Raw genomic sequence first — 16,836 nt, forward strand, 5'->3', positions numbered from 1 at the left:
TTCTGGGGTTCCAAAGTTTAGCGATCGATAACCCCCAGTTACCCATCGCTAAACTCGTCTCAACCCCCCTCCCCCAGTTGAACCACTCTGGCTACGCGTCTGTGTAACAGGTCTCTTGTGAAGCAGTTCCTTAAGATGTTTTGCTTGTGATTTTAAAGACAGACCATATGGGCTTTGTTTTCTACTTTGTCGTTGCTTTTTTCAACCTGCATCGCATTTTAGTCTTTGTTATCACATCCTGCTCATTATCGCACAATATCATTGCAAGGTTGGAGAACGATGTATTTGTTAGCAGTTCCCTTGCAACTGTGATCGCTAGAATTTTCGCAATTGAAGCTTAGAGCTTAGATACCATTTTGACTCATCATATTGTTATACTGATAACTTAGCAGATGAATTCTAAGAAATGCACCACGGGAATTAAAAGTCTTTGAAATCCAAACTATTCATCTTGTTTTGAACAACAGCCCCACACTAAACACAAATCAGCAAATGTTTACTGCAGAAAGAAATCTGTAGGTACCATTGTCTTTACATAACCATGCCTTCCACTGGAACACTGTCATTTTGGATTTACCCAGTCCTCGTATCAGCCGCACATCACAGCTTCCCCTCGCACAGTAGTTACTTTAAGTCTCCGTGAACTCACCAAGACGCAGCAGTTCGACAACTTCGTGTCTTATTGCCTCCGTATCTTTTGCACACTTAAACATAGTCATCGAAAGTGTCTGCACTTACTAATCTGCCAATATAACAGGTTTTGCTAAGTAAAGTGATAAAAAATAGAGGACTACTGGAAAGTTTTATTGTTTATATTGATGACTTCTTTCCATTTAAGTTCAAGTGAGGACAGTTGAAAATATACAAATGTATTTCCGTTTGTATCCTTACCTTGTGATTATTTCTTCACCATGATTGGATGATTCTGTGCATGCTAAAATCATTGCTCAATTTTTTAAAAATAGCATCGAATAATTGCAAAAGCCAATGAAAAAAGAGAGGTTTCCTCGTGTCACTTAATTCAATTCAGTCTATTAAACCAATTTTTTGATAGATCTTATAAACAGCTGCCTGAAAGCCCCAGCCATCTTTGAACACTCGAAATAACTTAGAATATTGCTACTAAATGATGTGACATTTTCAATTCATATTTTCCGTTTATAGATTTTGAAGACGACAGAAATACTGCGTGTAGATGGACCTAGAGTAAGTTGTGTAGAAAGAAGCAGGTAATCCATTGGAGATTAAATTGGCAAATGAATTTCTTCATCATGGAGAAAGCCCTGGAATACCCCCAGAACATTGCTTCTATCGTCTGGTCTTTATCCACAAGATGTGAAAAACTTTTCAGGTAAAAATGAAAACGGGGCAGGGCTTGGGTGTGGCATTTCTGCATCATCATTGGCCTTGGGACCGCCATGCTTTTAGTTCTGCTTATAAATAGCGTGTAGCGTGTAATACACGTAAAACAGCGTGTAGCGTGCAAATTGTACCCTAAAATAATGTGCTGGTTGTAGCGCTTGATATCAACTAGCCGACAGAATTAGACTTGGTGCTATTTAAACTGGGCGATATTTAAACAGAGAATGATTTCAAGCTAAGCTATGTGAAAGCGAAGCAATATTGATAATACCAGCATCCGATGCAATATTCCAATACTGTCTATTAACTATCCAATGCCTATGCCACTTAAAAACTACAGCCTCTACATATGCATCAACGAAATATCTTTCAATAAACAAAAGTGTTTTCAGTCATTTGGAGTGAAGGATGAAGACTAGAACCTGTAGCTTCGCCAGCCCGAGCAGACATCAGAAAATAGACCAAAATCTCGACCACGACCGTGAAACTCTCAGAGAACGTGAAAGACGCCTTTTTAAATAATTTTGATTGATTTCTACATTTTTAGAAAAGCAACTATCTCAAGCAGAATTTATTTCAATATGGGGACGTTTTTGTAAGAACGAAAATCGAAATCGATCTCATCAACTTTTCTTCTCCAATATTTTTTGTCAGATTTTGAGAAATTAGAGAATCGACCTTGGGGAAAGCTGAGGCGGACATGCTCACCCCAGTCCACGCCGTGGTGATATCTTTGCATCTTTCTTTCCTTCATGCAAAGAAACATCTTTCTTTCTTTACCTGATGTTTTAATTCTGTTAGCATTATATAACTTTTTTGTTTACCTTCATTGTGGTTGTCATCGTTGTAACAAATGCAGCGTATGATATGGTTTTAGCAATTTTGGCGTTTGGCGCTTTGTGATGTACGGTTCTTTATGCTTTCCAATTTTAAACGCGACCCCCTTTAAAGTCAGCGGTTGACTAAAAGACAATTTCTATTTGGGCTACCGAATGAACGAATTGAAATTAAACTAAACGATACAAACGTTCACTAATCGTTTATACGAATCGATTTAATTCGAGTGTACTAATGTTTTTCATAAGAATACCAAAAGTTTTATCCAGCCTGGATAGTCATAAGGAATTTTCTTTTTAAGCATAAATCATTCTTAATATTTTTTCAATTCTGATGTGGTGTCAAGGGAACATCGCCCGGCATTGAATAGGAACGACGCTTTTTGAAAAGCCGAGATATATCAGTCATGAAATTTGTCCATTATGAATAATCAGCATTGCAATTCTGGCAACTACTAAAAATGAAACACAAATATGCAAGGTTAAGCTGAGCAATTTTCTTATAATATTCTTAAAATTTGGATGATTCTGAGCCTGAATATTCTTATAAACAATATTTCTAAAATTGGAATATACTAATATAATTATGGATTAGGACGCTCTCTTTATGCTTAGATTGCCTTTCTCATTTTTGTTATTTTAAATAAATATGTGACATGTCTCCAAATCTCTTGGCACTGTGCACTAAATTTCAGCAAATTTTCCACAATGTCGCATCATCTTTCATGTTTTCGTTATTAGGGTATAACCTTCCAGGAAGCCGGGGCTGGGGGGCAGGGCTGGGGGTCAGGGCTGAGGGGCTCGGTAAGCTGTAGCCCGATCCATTTTTTCGATGAAGCAGGCTGTTACGGTTGCAGCATCAAATATATTGATGGCAAACTATCAAAATTATGCAAACCTCCCTAGAGATGTCTAAGCCCCCTCTAGGGATTCAACATCATAACCTCGAATGATTTAAAACTGACGCAAACCTGTACTTTGGAGCTTGAAATAATTGTGATTACAAAAAGATGTGCAGGAAATAGATATTAAACTACATCAAGTATAAATGCTTGCCAACCCTTACCAAATTGAATGTTATCCGAAAGTTTGTCTCGCGGAAAATTTGTGTATGAACCACGCATGCACAATGTATATTGACTGAAGCATAGGCTATAATATCTAAACATTAGTGTCTTAATTTTCGAAACAGTCGCTCTTCCAAACTTTAATTTAAAATAATCATCATTTAAAATAATCCAATTAGGAACATCATTTAAAATAAATGACAATATCGTACTTGTCATCAATAAATGACAGTTTTGTTCTTGTCAATTCCTCACTTTCCTCTTCTTCTTTCTCCGTCGCATCTGACTCGATAGCACCAATGCTTTTAAAAAGTGACTGATCATAACTTCAGCCGCAGGGCTGAAGCCATAAGGAGGCCAAGGGGTAAGCAAGCCCTTCAATATGGAGTAAAATACTATTGTGGATTTAAAATTGTGTTACAATCTGTGGCTTTAGCTCAACCTCTCCCGCAACAACACTCTCCAAAGAAAGCTCTTTCTGGCATTGGGCTTGGTATGAAAACCCTTTTGAAGATTTGAACGTGTATTTTAGAAGCTTTTACCACTGAAGGGGGCTTCGCTTGAGGTGGTTAGTTTAATGTAAACAAGTTTATAAGAAAGAAAGAATTTGACGTCACAACCTCATAAAACCACATGGCAGGGAATTTGAAAGTATTTCAAAGTTGAAGAAGCAGCGATTGAAATTCTTGAGGACATTGGCCGTCTTTTTTATTCATTGTTTTTTGATGATCCACAAAACTTTTTAAGAGCTCAGTCCTTGTTTTCCTCTGGCCCCGTGTTATTTCGATTTAGTAGGACAGTAATTCAGTAAAATCATCCCACTTTGAAAAATGAATTTCGAAAATGCCCACTATCGCCTTTCAGCAAGAGATATGTGCAGTTGAACTTATAGTTCTAGGGTAGATAGTTCTGGATTAGTAAACTTACTTTTGGTTAATGATTTTATTTGCGACACTTTTTACGTACTTTTCAAGGTAAGCTAACCACCCAGAGCAAGATTATGACAGCAAAAAGACAAAAAATGCAGCCATGAATATGAAAAAGAACTTAAAACAAGCAAGATTGCAAGCAGATATCAGTTTGAAAAATAATTGATCAACTAATAGCTCATCTACATCTTCTTGCATCGCGTGCAGCCCTTGTTGCTACACTTTCTGAAAGGTGAACAAGAAGGCTCCTTGTCAGAGCTCGTGCACCTGACGATCTGTGGTTTCCAGGTGAGCCACCTCCCTGTGCTTACTTTTTTAGTATCAACTTGCAGCTGCCACATACACCCTCCCTTGAACTGGGCGCCACTGTCGTGGAACTCGCAAGCAAAATCGATGCGACTGGCCTCGGAATGGCTCTTTGTCCAAGCAGTGGACAGGGAAGATGAAACTGAGGTGGAAACTGAAGCAGAACCAAACATCAGGCCGGCTTCAATGGAGGAGGCTACTTCAATTGTCACAGTCTTTGTCACTGTGGATCCATATGCGACAGAATTGGTAATTGAATGTGAAACCTTTCCGTTTTTATTGCAGCCAACCATAAACCATTTTGCAATTGGTGGTGTCCACTTTCCGGCTTCCCATTTGAATCGCTGATCAGACAAACCTTCGCAATCATAAGTTTTAACACCGCCTTTGCCATCCTTTCCTGAAACATTCAAACATTTGTTGGATCTTTTGTTCACAAATGAGCAGTGATTGCCATTGCAAAGCTTTTTGGGTTGAGACCACATTTGATCTCGTTTGTCTTCACAGTAATATGTCTGAATGTTGCCCGTGCCATCACTCCCTGAAACGTCTACACATTGTTTCGACTTTTCAGTGACAATTTCTCCATTTTCGTAGAAACGGAACCATTGGTCTTGCATGTCTTCACATTTGTATACGTCGATGTTTCCTTTACCATCACTACCGCTTACATCAAGGCATCTTCCAGACTTTTCGTTTATGAGTCTACCAAAGGCGATTTGCTTACCTCGAGAACGGAAGTAGAAGTACTGATCATTCTTGTTTTCGCATTTATACACCTGGATCTTCCCAGTTCCATCTGTTCCTTGGACATCAAGGCATTTGCCTGATTCCATATTGATGATCTCTCTTGCTTCCTGTGTGATTCCACATTGATGATCTCATCATTGTCATAAAATCTTATCTTTCTTCCCAACCTCCACCCCTGATTCCTGGGGATCTGTGGATAAAAGTTGCATCTTTCTGATTTGGCCTTGGCATTACCCTTTCCATTTGGTGTGAAGCAGAAATTCAGCTTCTCATTGCGGATTGTGCCGTCACCACAGAGAATGATCTGCTGGTCTTCAAGCCCATCGCAATTGTAGGTCACCTTTTTCATCGTCCCCCTCAATATCAACACACCTTTTCGACTTGAAATTCCACAGCTCTCCAATTATCAGGGAGTTTGTGCACAGGACCTGGGCGGATCCCAGCAAGAACAGGTTTGATAACGTAAGAGCTGCGAGAAGTATAATCATCCGAGACATCTCTGTCTATCGATACCCTAAAATATAAAGGTTTAGCATTAAACCATCACCATTATTGAGAATAGTTTTGGTTGAACATGATTCTGGCTGCACATTGGCTTTTTCGCTTAAGGCAATCGACAAATGATAAAGGGGCTTAAGCCATCCTTCAATCAAAAATTGACCAATCAGTGAGTGTGATTCCACACTCACGCTCATTTATTAGCTACGTAAGAACCGATATCATTACAGAAACTGTTGGCCAGCAGAGGAAATCTTTGTTGAGTCTGGAAAGAATCTGTCAGAAGAGACGTGGGCCTATAGCCACTTGAGACCGAGGAAAAGAGCCCATAACGAGGCTGCCTCTGTCCATACAGGTTTTAAGCATTCCTTCAGTAGAAAATTCATCATTCTTTACCAGGGCTATTAGCCTTAAAATCCTTGGACCACTACCTATATTCAAGTATGTGTTGGAGACACACGCAAGGAGCTGGACACTTCACGTGATGTCAACGTGATCAGTGTGTGGGGAATTTACTTGACATTTCGTGACCTTTTCAGAGACAGCTCTGTTTTTCTCAAACTTTTGGGAGTTTTGTTCATGTTGCTGAACTGATTGTTTCCTTTTTGTCGTCCTCTGTCGTTGAGTTTAGAGGCCGTAAGTTTAATTTTTGATTTATCTTCATTCATCATTTACAGTTAAACCCTATAGTAAAAGTGTGGATTAACATGTGAGATCAGTGGGGTCGCTTGACCTTTTAGACAAAAGGAGGGGTGAAGGGTCATCAATAGAAAAATTTATCGACGAAGACATAGATGGAGAAGAATTCAGGACCCAGATTCGAGAACCGGGTTCCAGTACCCCATTCTAAAAAAAGCATCAAGTGATAAGATTGTCAATTACATTTTTTCGTATTACTTTTCAGTTTGTTGAAAGAATGGAGGAGGCTACATTTCATATTCATATAAAAGAGAGTAAATTATTTAGAAAAGAAAGCCTAAAAAGAGACATCGGTACCATTTTTTTATATTTTAAAATAACATAAAGGGGCAATTTTCATTTCCTTTTCTCTTAATATATTTTAATATATGATTATGCACCTAAATCTTTCCTTTCCCACTTTTTTCATAAATCAGTAATGACATATGGAGATTGGCCCAATTCGAGGACTGGGGCCAAGTACCCCAGTCTAAGAATGGCACTTGGGAGCATTTTCGGCTTGTGTCTGTTCGGCATCGTCATCAGCGTCTGAAGTCACCCCAGTGTACTAATTGCTGGTATCACGATTTGCACAATTCATGTCAAATGCTGATCTTAGAGCCTAGACATATAGTCTGGCGATTTTACGACAGATGATTTTACAGACAAACTAAGGATTTTGTAGACAAAGTGAAAATTTACCGACGGGTTCATGAAGTATTGGGGGGTTGTTACACCCCCGACACCCCCGCTAGCTCCTGTATGGGATGTTTTCTTGGACTAAGCTCGTCATTCTACGTATGTAGACACCAGTAATTCGATATTGTCGAAATTTTGGGAATTCAGCTCATAATATTTAGTTTTACTCTAGAAAAAAAGAAAGAATAATGTAGGTTTTAGATTTTTCGAAGAGCTCTGCATTGGAAATTCGATGACATAATAATAAGGATGATTAGGTAAAATGTTGCTTAAGAAGCTGTTCATAGGTGTTGAATGATTCAGCTTTGAAAATGAAAATATGTTTGATGCTTCTTGATATTATTTGACTATTCTTGAGACTAATAAGTCACAATAGTCATCATAATGCACTTGTGTAGTATGACAGCAATGACATATTTAGATCAACATAGTTTTAGCGCATTTGCAGTGAATTCCAACTCACTTAGTTATCAGCACAAAGGTCGTGGCAGAAGTTGGGAAAATCCATTGATGACGTCACAAAATAAGCAAACGCCCAAAACCCAATTATATGATACATCAATTGATAGCTCTTGAAATGCGCATTCACTCAAAATCTAGAATTGCTAAATTCTACAGTTTATTCTGAATAGATAGCGGATTTATGACTGTTTTTGTTTATATCGAGGACGTCATCAATCACGTGACACTGAGGCAAAATTGATTTGGTCCCATCTTGGATTCTGAATCTCCATACTCGAGAGTACATCAACCATCGAGATCATCTCGGTTAGGTGATAAATCAGATTTTCACAGCCATAGCCCTGCCTATAACTGGCACATGGCTCGAAAGCCCCTATGCGTTATTTCCACGTGTCATTCAGCTATAACTTTATAGATACAAAATAATTATTTTAGATATCTGAACCTTGTATATATTGAAGTACAACTAGAGTTGTATCTTGATTAATTGTTTGATTAGATCAGTATATTGTAATTAAGCTGAAAATACACATGAAATTGAAATTGAATATATAGTGTGATGTGCAGCAACCTAAAGTTTTCGGATGCTAATGTTTCATCAAAAGATGCGGGCATCGCATCAAGAGTGGGAGAATAAGTTTGTGAAGACAGGGACGTGGACATAATGTTCCAATACAACCTTCCTCTGATGACGTAAGAACATGTGCCGAAGCCGACAGTGGCGTACCCAGGGCCGCAGTAGCAGGGGGGTCTCGGGTGCAGCCCCCAGAAAATTTCCCCTCTTGGGTACGCCACGGGAAGCCGATCGATTGCCATTTATAGTGAGTTTGACATTCGTATAGACATTCGGACTTTAGATTCAGATTAAGTTTATTTCAAAGATAAAATTGACTCAATTGCCTGTTGATTTATATAAAATATATTCTTGATAAGAGGCACTTTACTTGCAAAAGTAACCAGGTACCTTTTGATGCGGCCTAAATTTCCGTAATTGACATTCGATATTAAACATCACAACCTGATTTTAACTGATCTTAAACACTAGAGCCAAAACGAGTCATCTAAATCTACTCAAAGCAATATAAAAGCTACCTTTTCTTCTATTGTTCACCACTTTTAAGCGAATAACTGCGAAATTCAGACTTCAACCACCAACAACAAGCTCCGAGAACCAACAGACTTCTGTTCAGCTACCAACTGAGAAACCACTTAAAAACTTCCACAGGAAGACAACAATTCCCTAAAAAACTTAACTAAACTTGATATTCTTGCTTGTAGTAGTGTAATCGTAAAATTTCAGGAAGTTTTACCCAGAAGCCAAAAACAAAAACAGCGTTTCATTTATGATGGCCCATAACTGCCACGGCGAAAACAAAAGACAACATTTTCCCTTTTTGCCAACTTGTTCACGGCATTCCCCAGAAGGTCCACGACAAAAGCAAGCGTTAAGGTCAATCCACAAAATAAGGATACAAAAGCTGTAAACGGCAGTCCAGATAAAGGAGATGTTTGAGAATGGCATCCATGCGGAAAGAAGACGGTAAGTAAAATGATGCTATATTTTTAAAATGTGTACTTATTTGCGAATGTTGGCAAAATCAAGTGCAAACATTTGAGAGCGTAATAATTCTTATTTCTTAATTCAAATGCTTACTAATGTCCAGTTTAGTCCTAGAATATTTCAAGCCCAATGGCAAGGGCTATAACAGCGAAGGTTTCTCCTTGCTGACAAAAGCATAGGGTTTGGGACCTTGACCCCCTGGATTCCCTAAAACTGCTGTTAGTTTAATCCCCATTGTTCTTGTTGTAAATCTATCTACAAGAACAATGGAATGATGGATCGTGTGATCACCAGCCCCCTAATTTTCAGGTTCTTGACGGATTTTGAGTCAAAGAACCACCAGATCGCATACCAAAAGAGAAAAATCCAGGTTACCCTATCTGCTAGATATGTCTAAAACCTCTCGGCGGCCCTGGGTGCTGCATACAGTTATTCAATCACTTTCATACTCACTCGAACCTTGGTTGAGACAAGTATTGAATATTTTTTTTGTACTGATATCTAGTATGATACTGATATTTAAGAAGCATAACGCAATTGTCTGCTTGAGTAGGTAGTATAACGCTGCAGCTCTATGCCGCGTCAGTGGCGGATGGGGGGCAGCTAGGGGCAGTTGCCCTTCCCTCGACGAGTTGAAGCAAATCTGGCGCCCCTTTTTTGGAAAGTGTGCGCCCTTTTTGAAGAATGAGAATCAGGTGAAAAAGTTTCTGAGACCGACAGGCTTATTTGCTTCACGGATTACCTCAAAATTATGTTGTTTATTCCGAAAATGGGTCTGAAATAGTTGTATACAGCGTACTCTCGTTGTCAATTTTTGAAAATTTTTCAGCGCCCCCACTACCAACTGCCACCCTCTTCAAGTTTGCTCTGGATCCGCCTCTGTGCCGCGTAACACATCCACCACAACACCGGTTGCTAGAATTAATGTAGTTGAAATGATTTATTGGTCACAGGGCGGACAAGGCAAACGGATTGAAACTGGCCCTGTGACTTTTTACAAATTGTACTCAGCCTAATAGATGCTACTTTTACTTCCTTCGGAAACATAAGCGATTGATTTCGGGGACTGTGGCACTTATTCAAACAAATGCACAAGCACAAATATAGTTGCCGCCTTTTGCTATCCCCCCATGTCTACTACCCAGTGCCGAGGAGAGGGGGGTCAGGGGGGTCACTGACCCGGGGGCCCTTGGCTATAGGGGCCTAAAAATAATAACTTAGTTAAAAAAATCACAAAAGTCTATGAATGAAGTAAGGTAGAAGCAGTTTGAGTCTTTGACTGCCTGAGTGTTAATACCGTCTTCTTCCAGGATGGATGCCATTCTCAAACATCTCCTTTATCTGGACTGCCGTTTACAGCTTTTGTATCCTTATTTTGTGGATTGACCTTAACGCATGCTTTTGTCGTGGACCTTCTGGTGAATGCCGTGAACAAGTTGGCAAAAAGGGAAAATGTTGTCTTTTGTTCTTGCCGTGGCAGTTATGGGCCATCATGAATGAAACGCTGTTTTTGTTTTTGGCTTTTGGGTAAAACTTCCTGAAATTTTACGATTAAGTTTTTATCGATTGGGAACTCTTTTACGGAAGTTTTTTAGGGATTTGTTGTCTTCCTGTGGAAGTTTTTTAGGGATTTGTCTTGTCTTCCTGTGGAAGTTATTAAGAGGTTTCTCAGTTGGTAGCTGAACAGAAGTCTGTTGGTTCTCGGAGCTTGTTGTTGGTGGTTGAAGTCCGAATTTTGCAGTTATTCGCTTAAAAGTGGTGAAGAATAGAAGAAAAGGTAGCTTTTATATTGCTTTGAGTAGATTTAGATGACTCGTTTTGGCTCTAGTGTTTAAGATCAGTTAAAATCAGGTTGTGATGTTTAATATCGAATTTCAATTACGGAAAGTTTAGGCCGCATCAAAAAGTACCTGGTTACTTTTGCAAGTAAAGTGCCTCTTTTTAAGAAAATAAATAGATAAATCAACAGGCAATTGAGTCAATTTTATCTTTGAAATAAACTTAATCTGAATCTAAAGTCCGAATGTCTATACGAATGTCAAACTCACTATAAATGGCAATCGATCGGCTTCCAGTGGCATACCCAATGGGGGAAATTTTCTGGGGGCTGCACCCGAGACCCCCCTGCTACTGCGGCCCTGGGTACGCCACTGTCGGCTTCGGCACATGTTCTTACGTCATCAGAGGAAGGTTGTATTGGAACATTATGTCCACGTCCTTGTCTTCACAAACTTATTCTCCCACTCTTGATGCGATGCCCGCATCTTTCGATGAAACATTAGCATCCGAAAACTTTAGGTTGCTGCACATCACACTATATGTTCAATTTCAATTTCAATTTCATGTGTATTTTCAGCTTAATTACAATATACTGATCTAATCAAACAATTGATCAAGATACAACTCTAGTTGTATTTCAATACATACAAGGTTCAGATATCTAAAATAATTATTTGTATCTATAAAGTTATAGCTGAATGACACGTGAAAATAACGCATAGGGGCTTTCAAGCCATGTGCCAGTTATAGGCAGGGCTATGGCTGTGAAAATCTGATTTATCACCTAACCGAAATGATCTCGATGGTTTATATACTTTCGAGTATGGAGATTCAGATTCCAAGAACGGACTAAAAAATTTTTGCCTTAGTATCACGTGACTGATGACGTCAAACGACAAAAACAGTCATAAATCCGCTATTTATTCAAAGTGGATGAGGTTGTAAGTTGTGAAAGAGAAGAGTCCCAATTTTCTTTATCTATACGGTGCAGAGGAAGTGTACACTTCCGAATCTCAAGATATTTTGTTTGAACTGCCTGTTGGATTTGCTGGAAAATTTGGAAAACCTTTTAAAGCGAAAAATGTTTGACTGAAAAATTTGAGCGTTTCAGGGCCCTAGTCCCAATTGCTCTGGTTCTGGGGGGCTGGGCCCCCATCATGGCTCCGCCCTTGACCATGAGGGAGGCCCCCTAGACCGCCTGCTGGGCAGTGTTAATGTGCGACCGTCAACTTTTATTCTGTATCCGCCCCTGCGTAGAAAGATGAGGTTAGTCCAAGAAAACATCCCATACAGGAGCTAGCGGGGGTGTCGGGGGTGTAACAACCCCCTAATACTTCATGAACCCGTCGGTAAATTTTCACTTTATCTACAAAATCATCTGTCAATAAAGTCTAGGCTCTAAGATCAGTATTTGACATGAATTGTGAAAATTGTGATACCAGCATGAAAATGGGTACACTGGGGTAATTTCACACGCTGATGACGATGCCGAACAGACAAAAGCCGACAAATGCCCGTAAGTGCTATTTTTAGACTGGGGTACTTGGCCCCAGTCCTCGAATTGGGCCAATCTCCATATGTCATTACTGATTTATGAAAAAAGTGGGAAAGGAAAGATTTAGGTGCATTATCATATATTAAAATATATTAAGAGAAAAGGAAATGAAAGATTGCCCCTTTATGCTATTTTTAAAATATGAAATTGGTTTGGTACCCATGTCTCTATTAAGGCATTCTTTTCTAAATAATTACTCTCTTTTATATGAATATGAAATTTAGCCTCCTCCATTCTTTCAACAAACTGAAAAGAAATACGAAAAAAGTAATTGACAATCTTATCAGTTGATGCTATTTTTAGAATGGGGTACTGGAACCCGGTTCTCGAATTTGGGTCCTGAATTCTTCTCCATCTATGTCTTCGTCGGTAAATCTTCAGTTTGCATACAAAATCCTTAGCTTGTCTGTAAAATCATCTGTCAATAGGTGAAGAGTACCTAAATTCTTCTCCATCTATGTCTTCGTCGATAAATCTTCACTTTGTCTACAAAATCCTTAGTTTGTCTGCAAAATCATCTGTCAATAGGTGAAAGAGTACCTAAATTCTTCTCCATCTATGTCTTCGTCGATAAATCTTCACTTTGTATACAAAATCCTTAGTTTGTCTGCAAAATCATCTGTCAATAGGTGAAAGAGTACCTAAGTTCTTCTCCATCTATGTCTTCGTCGATAAATCTTCACTTTGTATACAAAATCCTTAGTTTGTCTGCAAAATCATCTGTCAATAGGTGAAAGAGTACCTAAATTCTTCTCCATCTATGTCTTCGTCGATAAATGTTCACTTTGTATACAAAATCCTTAGTTTGTCTGCAAAATCATCTGTCAATAGGTGAAAGAGTACCTAAATTCTTCTCCATCTATGTCTTCGTCGATAAATCTTCACTTTGTATACAAAATCCTTAGTTTGTCTGCAAAATCATCTGTCAATAGGTGAAAGAGTACCTAAGTTCTTCTCCATCTATGTCTTCGTCGATAAATCTTCACTTTGTATACAAAATCCTTAGTTTGTCTGCAAAATCATCTGTCAATAGGTGAAAGAGTACCTAAATTCTTCTCCATCTATGTCTTCGTCGATAAATGTTCACTTTGTATACAAAATCCTTAGTTTGTCTGCAAAATCATCTGTCAATAGGTGAACGAGTACCTAAATTCTTCTCCATCTATGTCTTCGTCGATAAATGTTCACTTTGTCTACAAAATCCTTAGTTTGTCTGCAAAATCATCTATCAGCAGGTGAAATAGCGCCTTAATTCTTCTCTATCTATTTTTCTAGTGATGACCCTCCACCCCTCCTTATCTCTAAAAGGTCAAGCGACCCCACTGATCCCACATGTTAAACCACACTTTTGCTACAGGGTTTAACTGTAAATGATGAATGAAGATAAATCAAAAAATAAATTTACGGCCTCTAAACTCAACGACAGAGGACGACAAGAAGAAAACAATCAGTTCAGCAACATGAACAAAACTCCCAAAAGTTTGAGAAAAACAGAGCTGTCTCTGAAAAGGTCACGAAATGTCAAGTAAATTCCCCACACACTGATCACGTTGACATCACGTGAAGTGTCCAGCTCCTTGCGTGTGTCTCCAACACATACTTGAATATAGGTAGTGGTCCAAGGATTTTAAGGCTAATAGCTCTGATAAAGAATGATGAATTTTCTACTGAATGAATGCTTAAAACCTGTATGGACAGAGGCAGCCTCGTTATGGGCTCTTGTCCTCGGTCTCAAGTGGCTATAGGCCCACGTCTCTTCTGACAGATTCTTTCCAGACTCAACAAAGATTTCCTCTGCTGGCCAACAGTTTCTGTAATGATATCGGTTCTTACGTAGCTAATAAATGAGCGTGAGTGTGGAATCACACTCACTGATTGGTCAATTTTTGATTGTAAGATGGCTTAAGCCAATGTGCAGCCAGAATCATGTTCAACCAAAGCTATTCTCAATAATGGTGATGGTTTAATGCTAAACCTTTATATTTTAGGGTATCGATAGACAGGGATGTCTCGGATGATTATACTTCTCGCAGCTCTTACGTTATCAAACCTGTTCTTCCTGGGATCCGCCCAGGTCCTGTGCACAAACCCCCTGATAATTGGAGAGCTGTGGAATTTGAAGTCAAAAAGGTGTGTTGATATTAAGGGAAAAAATGGAGAAGGGTCTGTGCAGACCTACAAGTGCGATGGGCTTGAAGACCAGCAGATCATTCTCTGTGGTGACGGCACGATCCGCAATGAGAAGCTGAATTTCTGCTTCACACCAAATGGAAAGGGTAATGCCAAGGTCAAGTCAGAAAGATGCAACTTTTATCCACAGATCCCCAGGAATCAGAGGTGGAGGTTGGGAAGAAAGATAAGATTTTATGACAATGGTGGGATCAGACAGGAAGCAAGAAAGATCATCAATATGGAATCAGGCAAATGCCTTGATGTCCAAGGAACAGATGGAACTGGGAAGATCCAGGTGTATAAATGCGAAAACAAGAATGATCAGTACTTCTACTTCCGTTCTCGAGGTAAGCAAATCGCCTTTGGTAGACTCATAAACGAAAAGTCCGGAAGATGCCTTGATGTAAGCGGTAGTGATGGTAAAGGAAACATCAAAATATACAAATGTGAAGACAAGCAAGACCAATGGTTCCGGTTCTACCAAAATGGAGAAATTGTCAACGAGAAGTCGAAACGATGTGTAGACGTTTCAGGGAGTGATGGCACGGGCAATATTCAGACATATTACTGTGAAGACAAACGAGATCAAATGTGGTCTCAACCCAAAAAGCTTTGCAATGGCAATCACTGCTCATTTTTGAACAAAAGATCCAACAAATGTTTGGATGTTTCAGGAAAGGATGGCAAAGGCGGTGTTAAAACTTATGATTGCGAAGGTTTGTCTGATCAGCGATTCAAATGGGAAGCCGGAAAGTGGACACCACCAACTGCAAAATGGTTTATGGTTGGCTGCAATAAAAACGGAAAGGTTTCACATTCAATTACCAATTCTGTCGCATATGGATCCAGAGTGACAAAGACTGTGAAAATTGAAGTAGCCTCCTCCATTGAAGCAGGCCTGAAGTTTGGTTCTGCTTCAGTTTCCACCTCAGTTTCATCTTCCCTGTCAACTGCTTGGACAAAGAGCCATTCCGAGGCCAGTCGCATCGATTTTGCTTGCGAGTTCCACGACAGTGGCGCCCAGTTCAAGGGAGGGTGTATGTGGCAGCTGCAAGTTGATACTAAAAAAGTAAGCACAGGGAGGTGGCTCACCTGGAAACCACAGATCGTCAGGTGCACGAGCTCTGACAAGGAGCCTTCTTGTCCACCTTTCAGAAAGTGTAGCAACAAGGGCTGCACGCGATGCAAGAAGATGTAGATGAGCTATTAGTGTATCAATTATTTTTCAAACTGATATATGCTTGCAATCTCGCTTGTTTTAAGTTCTTTTTCATATTCATGGCTGCATTTTTTGTCATTTTGCTGTCATAATCTTGCTCTGAGTGGTTAGCTTACCTTGAAAAGTACGTAAAAAGTGTCGCAAATAAAATCATTAACCAAAAGTAAGTTTGCTAACCCAGAACTATCTACCCTAGAACTATAAGTTCAACTGCACATATCTCTTGCTGAAAGGCGATAGTGGGCATTTTCGAAATTCATTTTTCAAAGTGGGATGATTTTACTGAATCATTGTCCTACTAAATCTTTTTATCATTGGGGTGAACATGTCCACTTCAGCTTTCCCCAAGGTCGATTTTCTAATTTCTCGAAATCTGATAAAAAATATTGGAGAAGAAAGGTTGATCAGATCGATTTTGATTTTCGTTCTTAAAACGTCCCCAAATTTAAAAAAATTTAAAAAGAGATAGCTGCTTTTCTAAGTGTCGAAATCAATCAAAATCGGCAGAAAAAATTTTGAGAGCTACAGAGGCGTAGGAGAGAGAAAAAATTTTGAAAGGTGCAGAGGCAAAGGAGAGAGAAAATGGAAAAAGAAAAGCAGGCATCCAGATTTGGATCAGCATAAACAAAATTTGCAAAATTCAAACATCAGTCATCGTTCTTATTTGACAATGCTGTTATTCACCCGATAGAAAGTAGTATTATAAAAAATGCCAGCTTTTCTTTTTCCCTTTTCTCTCTCTTCCGCCTCCGCAGCTCTCATTATAATTTTGCTGCCGTCAAAGTTTTTTCGGCTCTGGTACCCAGGTTAGAGACTGGCTCGAATTAAAAAACGTGGCCAAAGATTGATATTAGGAATTCGTGACGTATTTCGGAGTGTTAGTGCACAGGCAAGGTCAGTTTGTTGCGTACATTTGTTGCGGAGAGGATTTATGGGCCCCCTGGTCAGGATGAAAGATAAATA

The 16,836-nt window shown here is 39.3% G+C and overlaps 1 protein-coding gene and 1 pseudogene across 2 annotated transcripts; one reads left to right on the forward strand and one right to left on the reverse strand.

Annotated features, from left to right (window-relative positions):
- Positions 1–4,287: 4,287 nt before the first annotated feature.
- LOC135691162 (galactose/N-acetylgalactosamine-binding lectin CEL-III pseudogene) lies at positions 4,288–8,823 on the reverse strand (annotated as a pseudogene). The gene is made up of 2 exons (XR_016145304.1): positions 8,680–8,823; positions 4,288–5,764 (listed from the first exon to the last, which is right to left on the reverse strand). The product of XR_016145304.1 is annotated as a galactose/N-acetylgalactosamine-binding lectin CEL-III pseudogene (transcript).
- A 1,958-nt stretch (positions 8,824–10,781) lies between these two features.
- LOC135690723 (galactose/N-acetylgalactosamine-binding lectin CEL-III) lies at positions 10,782–15,941 on the forward strand. Its single transcript, XM_065208362.2, has 2 exons — positions 10,782–10,925; positions 14,471–15,941. Exon 2 carries the CDS (start codon positions 14,488–14,490, stop codon positions 15,850–15,852), a length of 1,365 nt encoding a protein of 454 aa, XP_065064434.2. The 5' UTR covers positions 10,782–10,925; positions 14,471–14,487; the 3' UTR covers positions 15,853–15,941.
- Positions 15,942–16,836: the final 895 nt, after the last annotated feature.

This window comes from Rhopilema esculentum, chromosome 4, assembly GCF_057945365.1.
Source record: "Rhopilema esculentum isolate cy_ngs chromosome 4, ASM5794536v1, whole genome shotgun sequence".
Taxonomy (NCBI): Eukaryota; Metazoa; Cnidaria; class Scyphozoa; order Rhizostomeae; family Rhizostomatidae; genus Rhopilema; species Rhopilema esculentum.

Coding starts and splice junctions, on each gene's coding strand:
- LOC135690723 (XM_065208362.2), top strand. CDS start 14,488: ATGTCTCGGATGATTATACTTCTCGCAGCTCTTACGTTATCAAACCTG.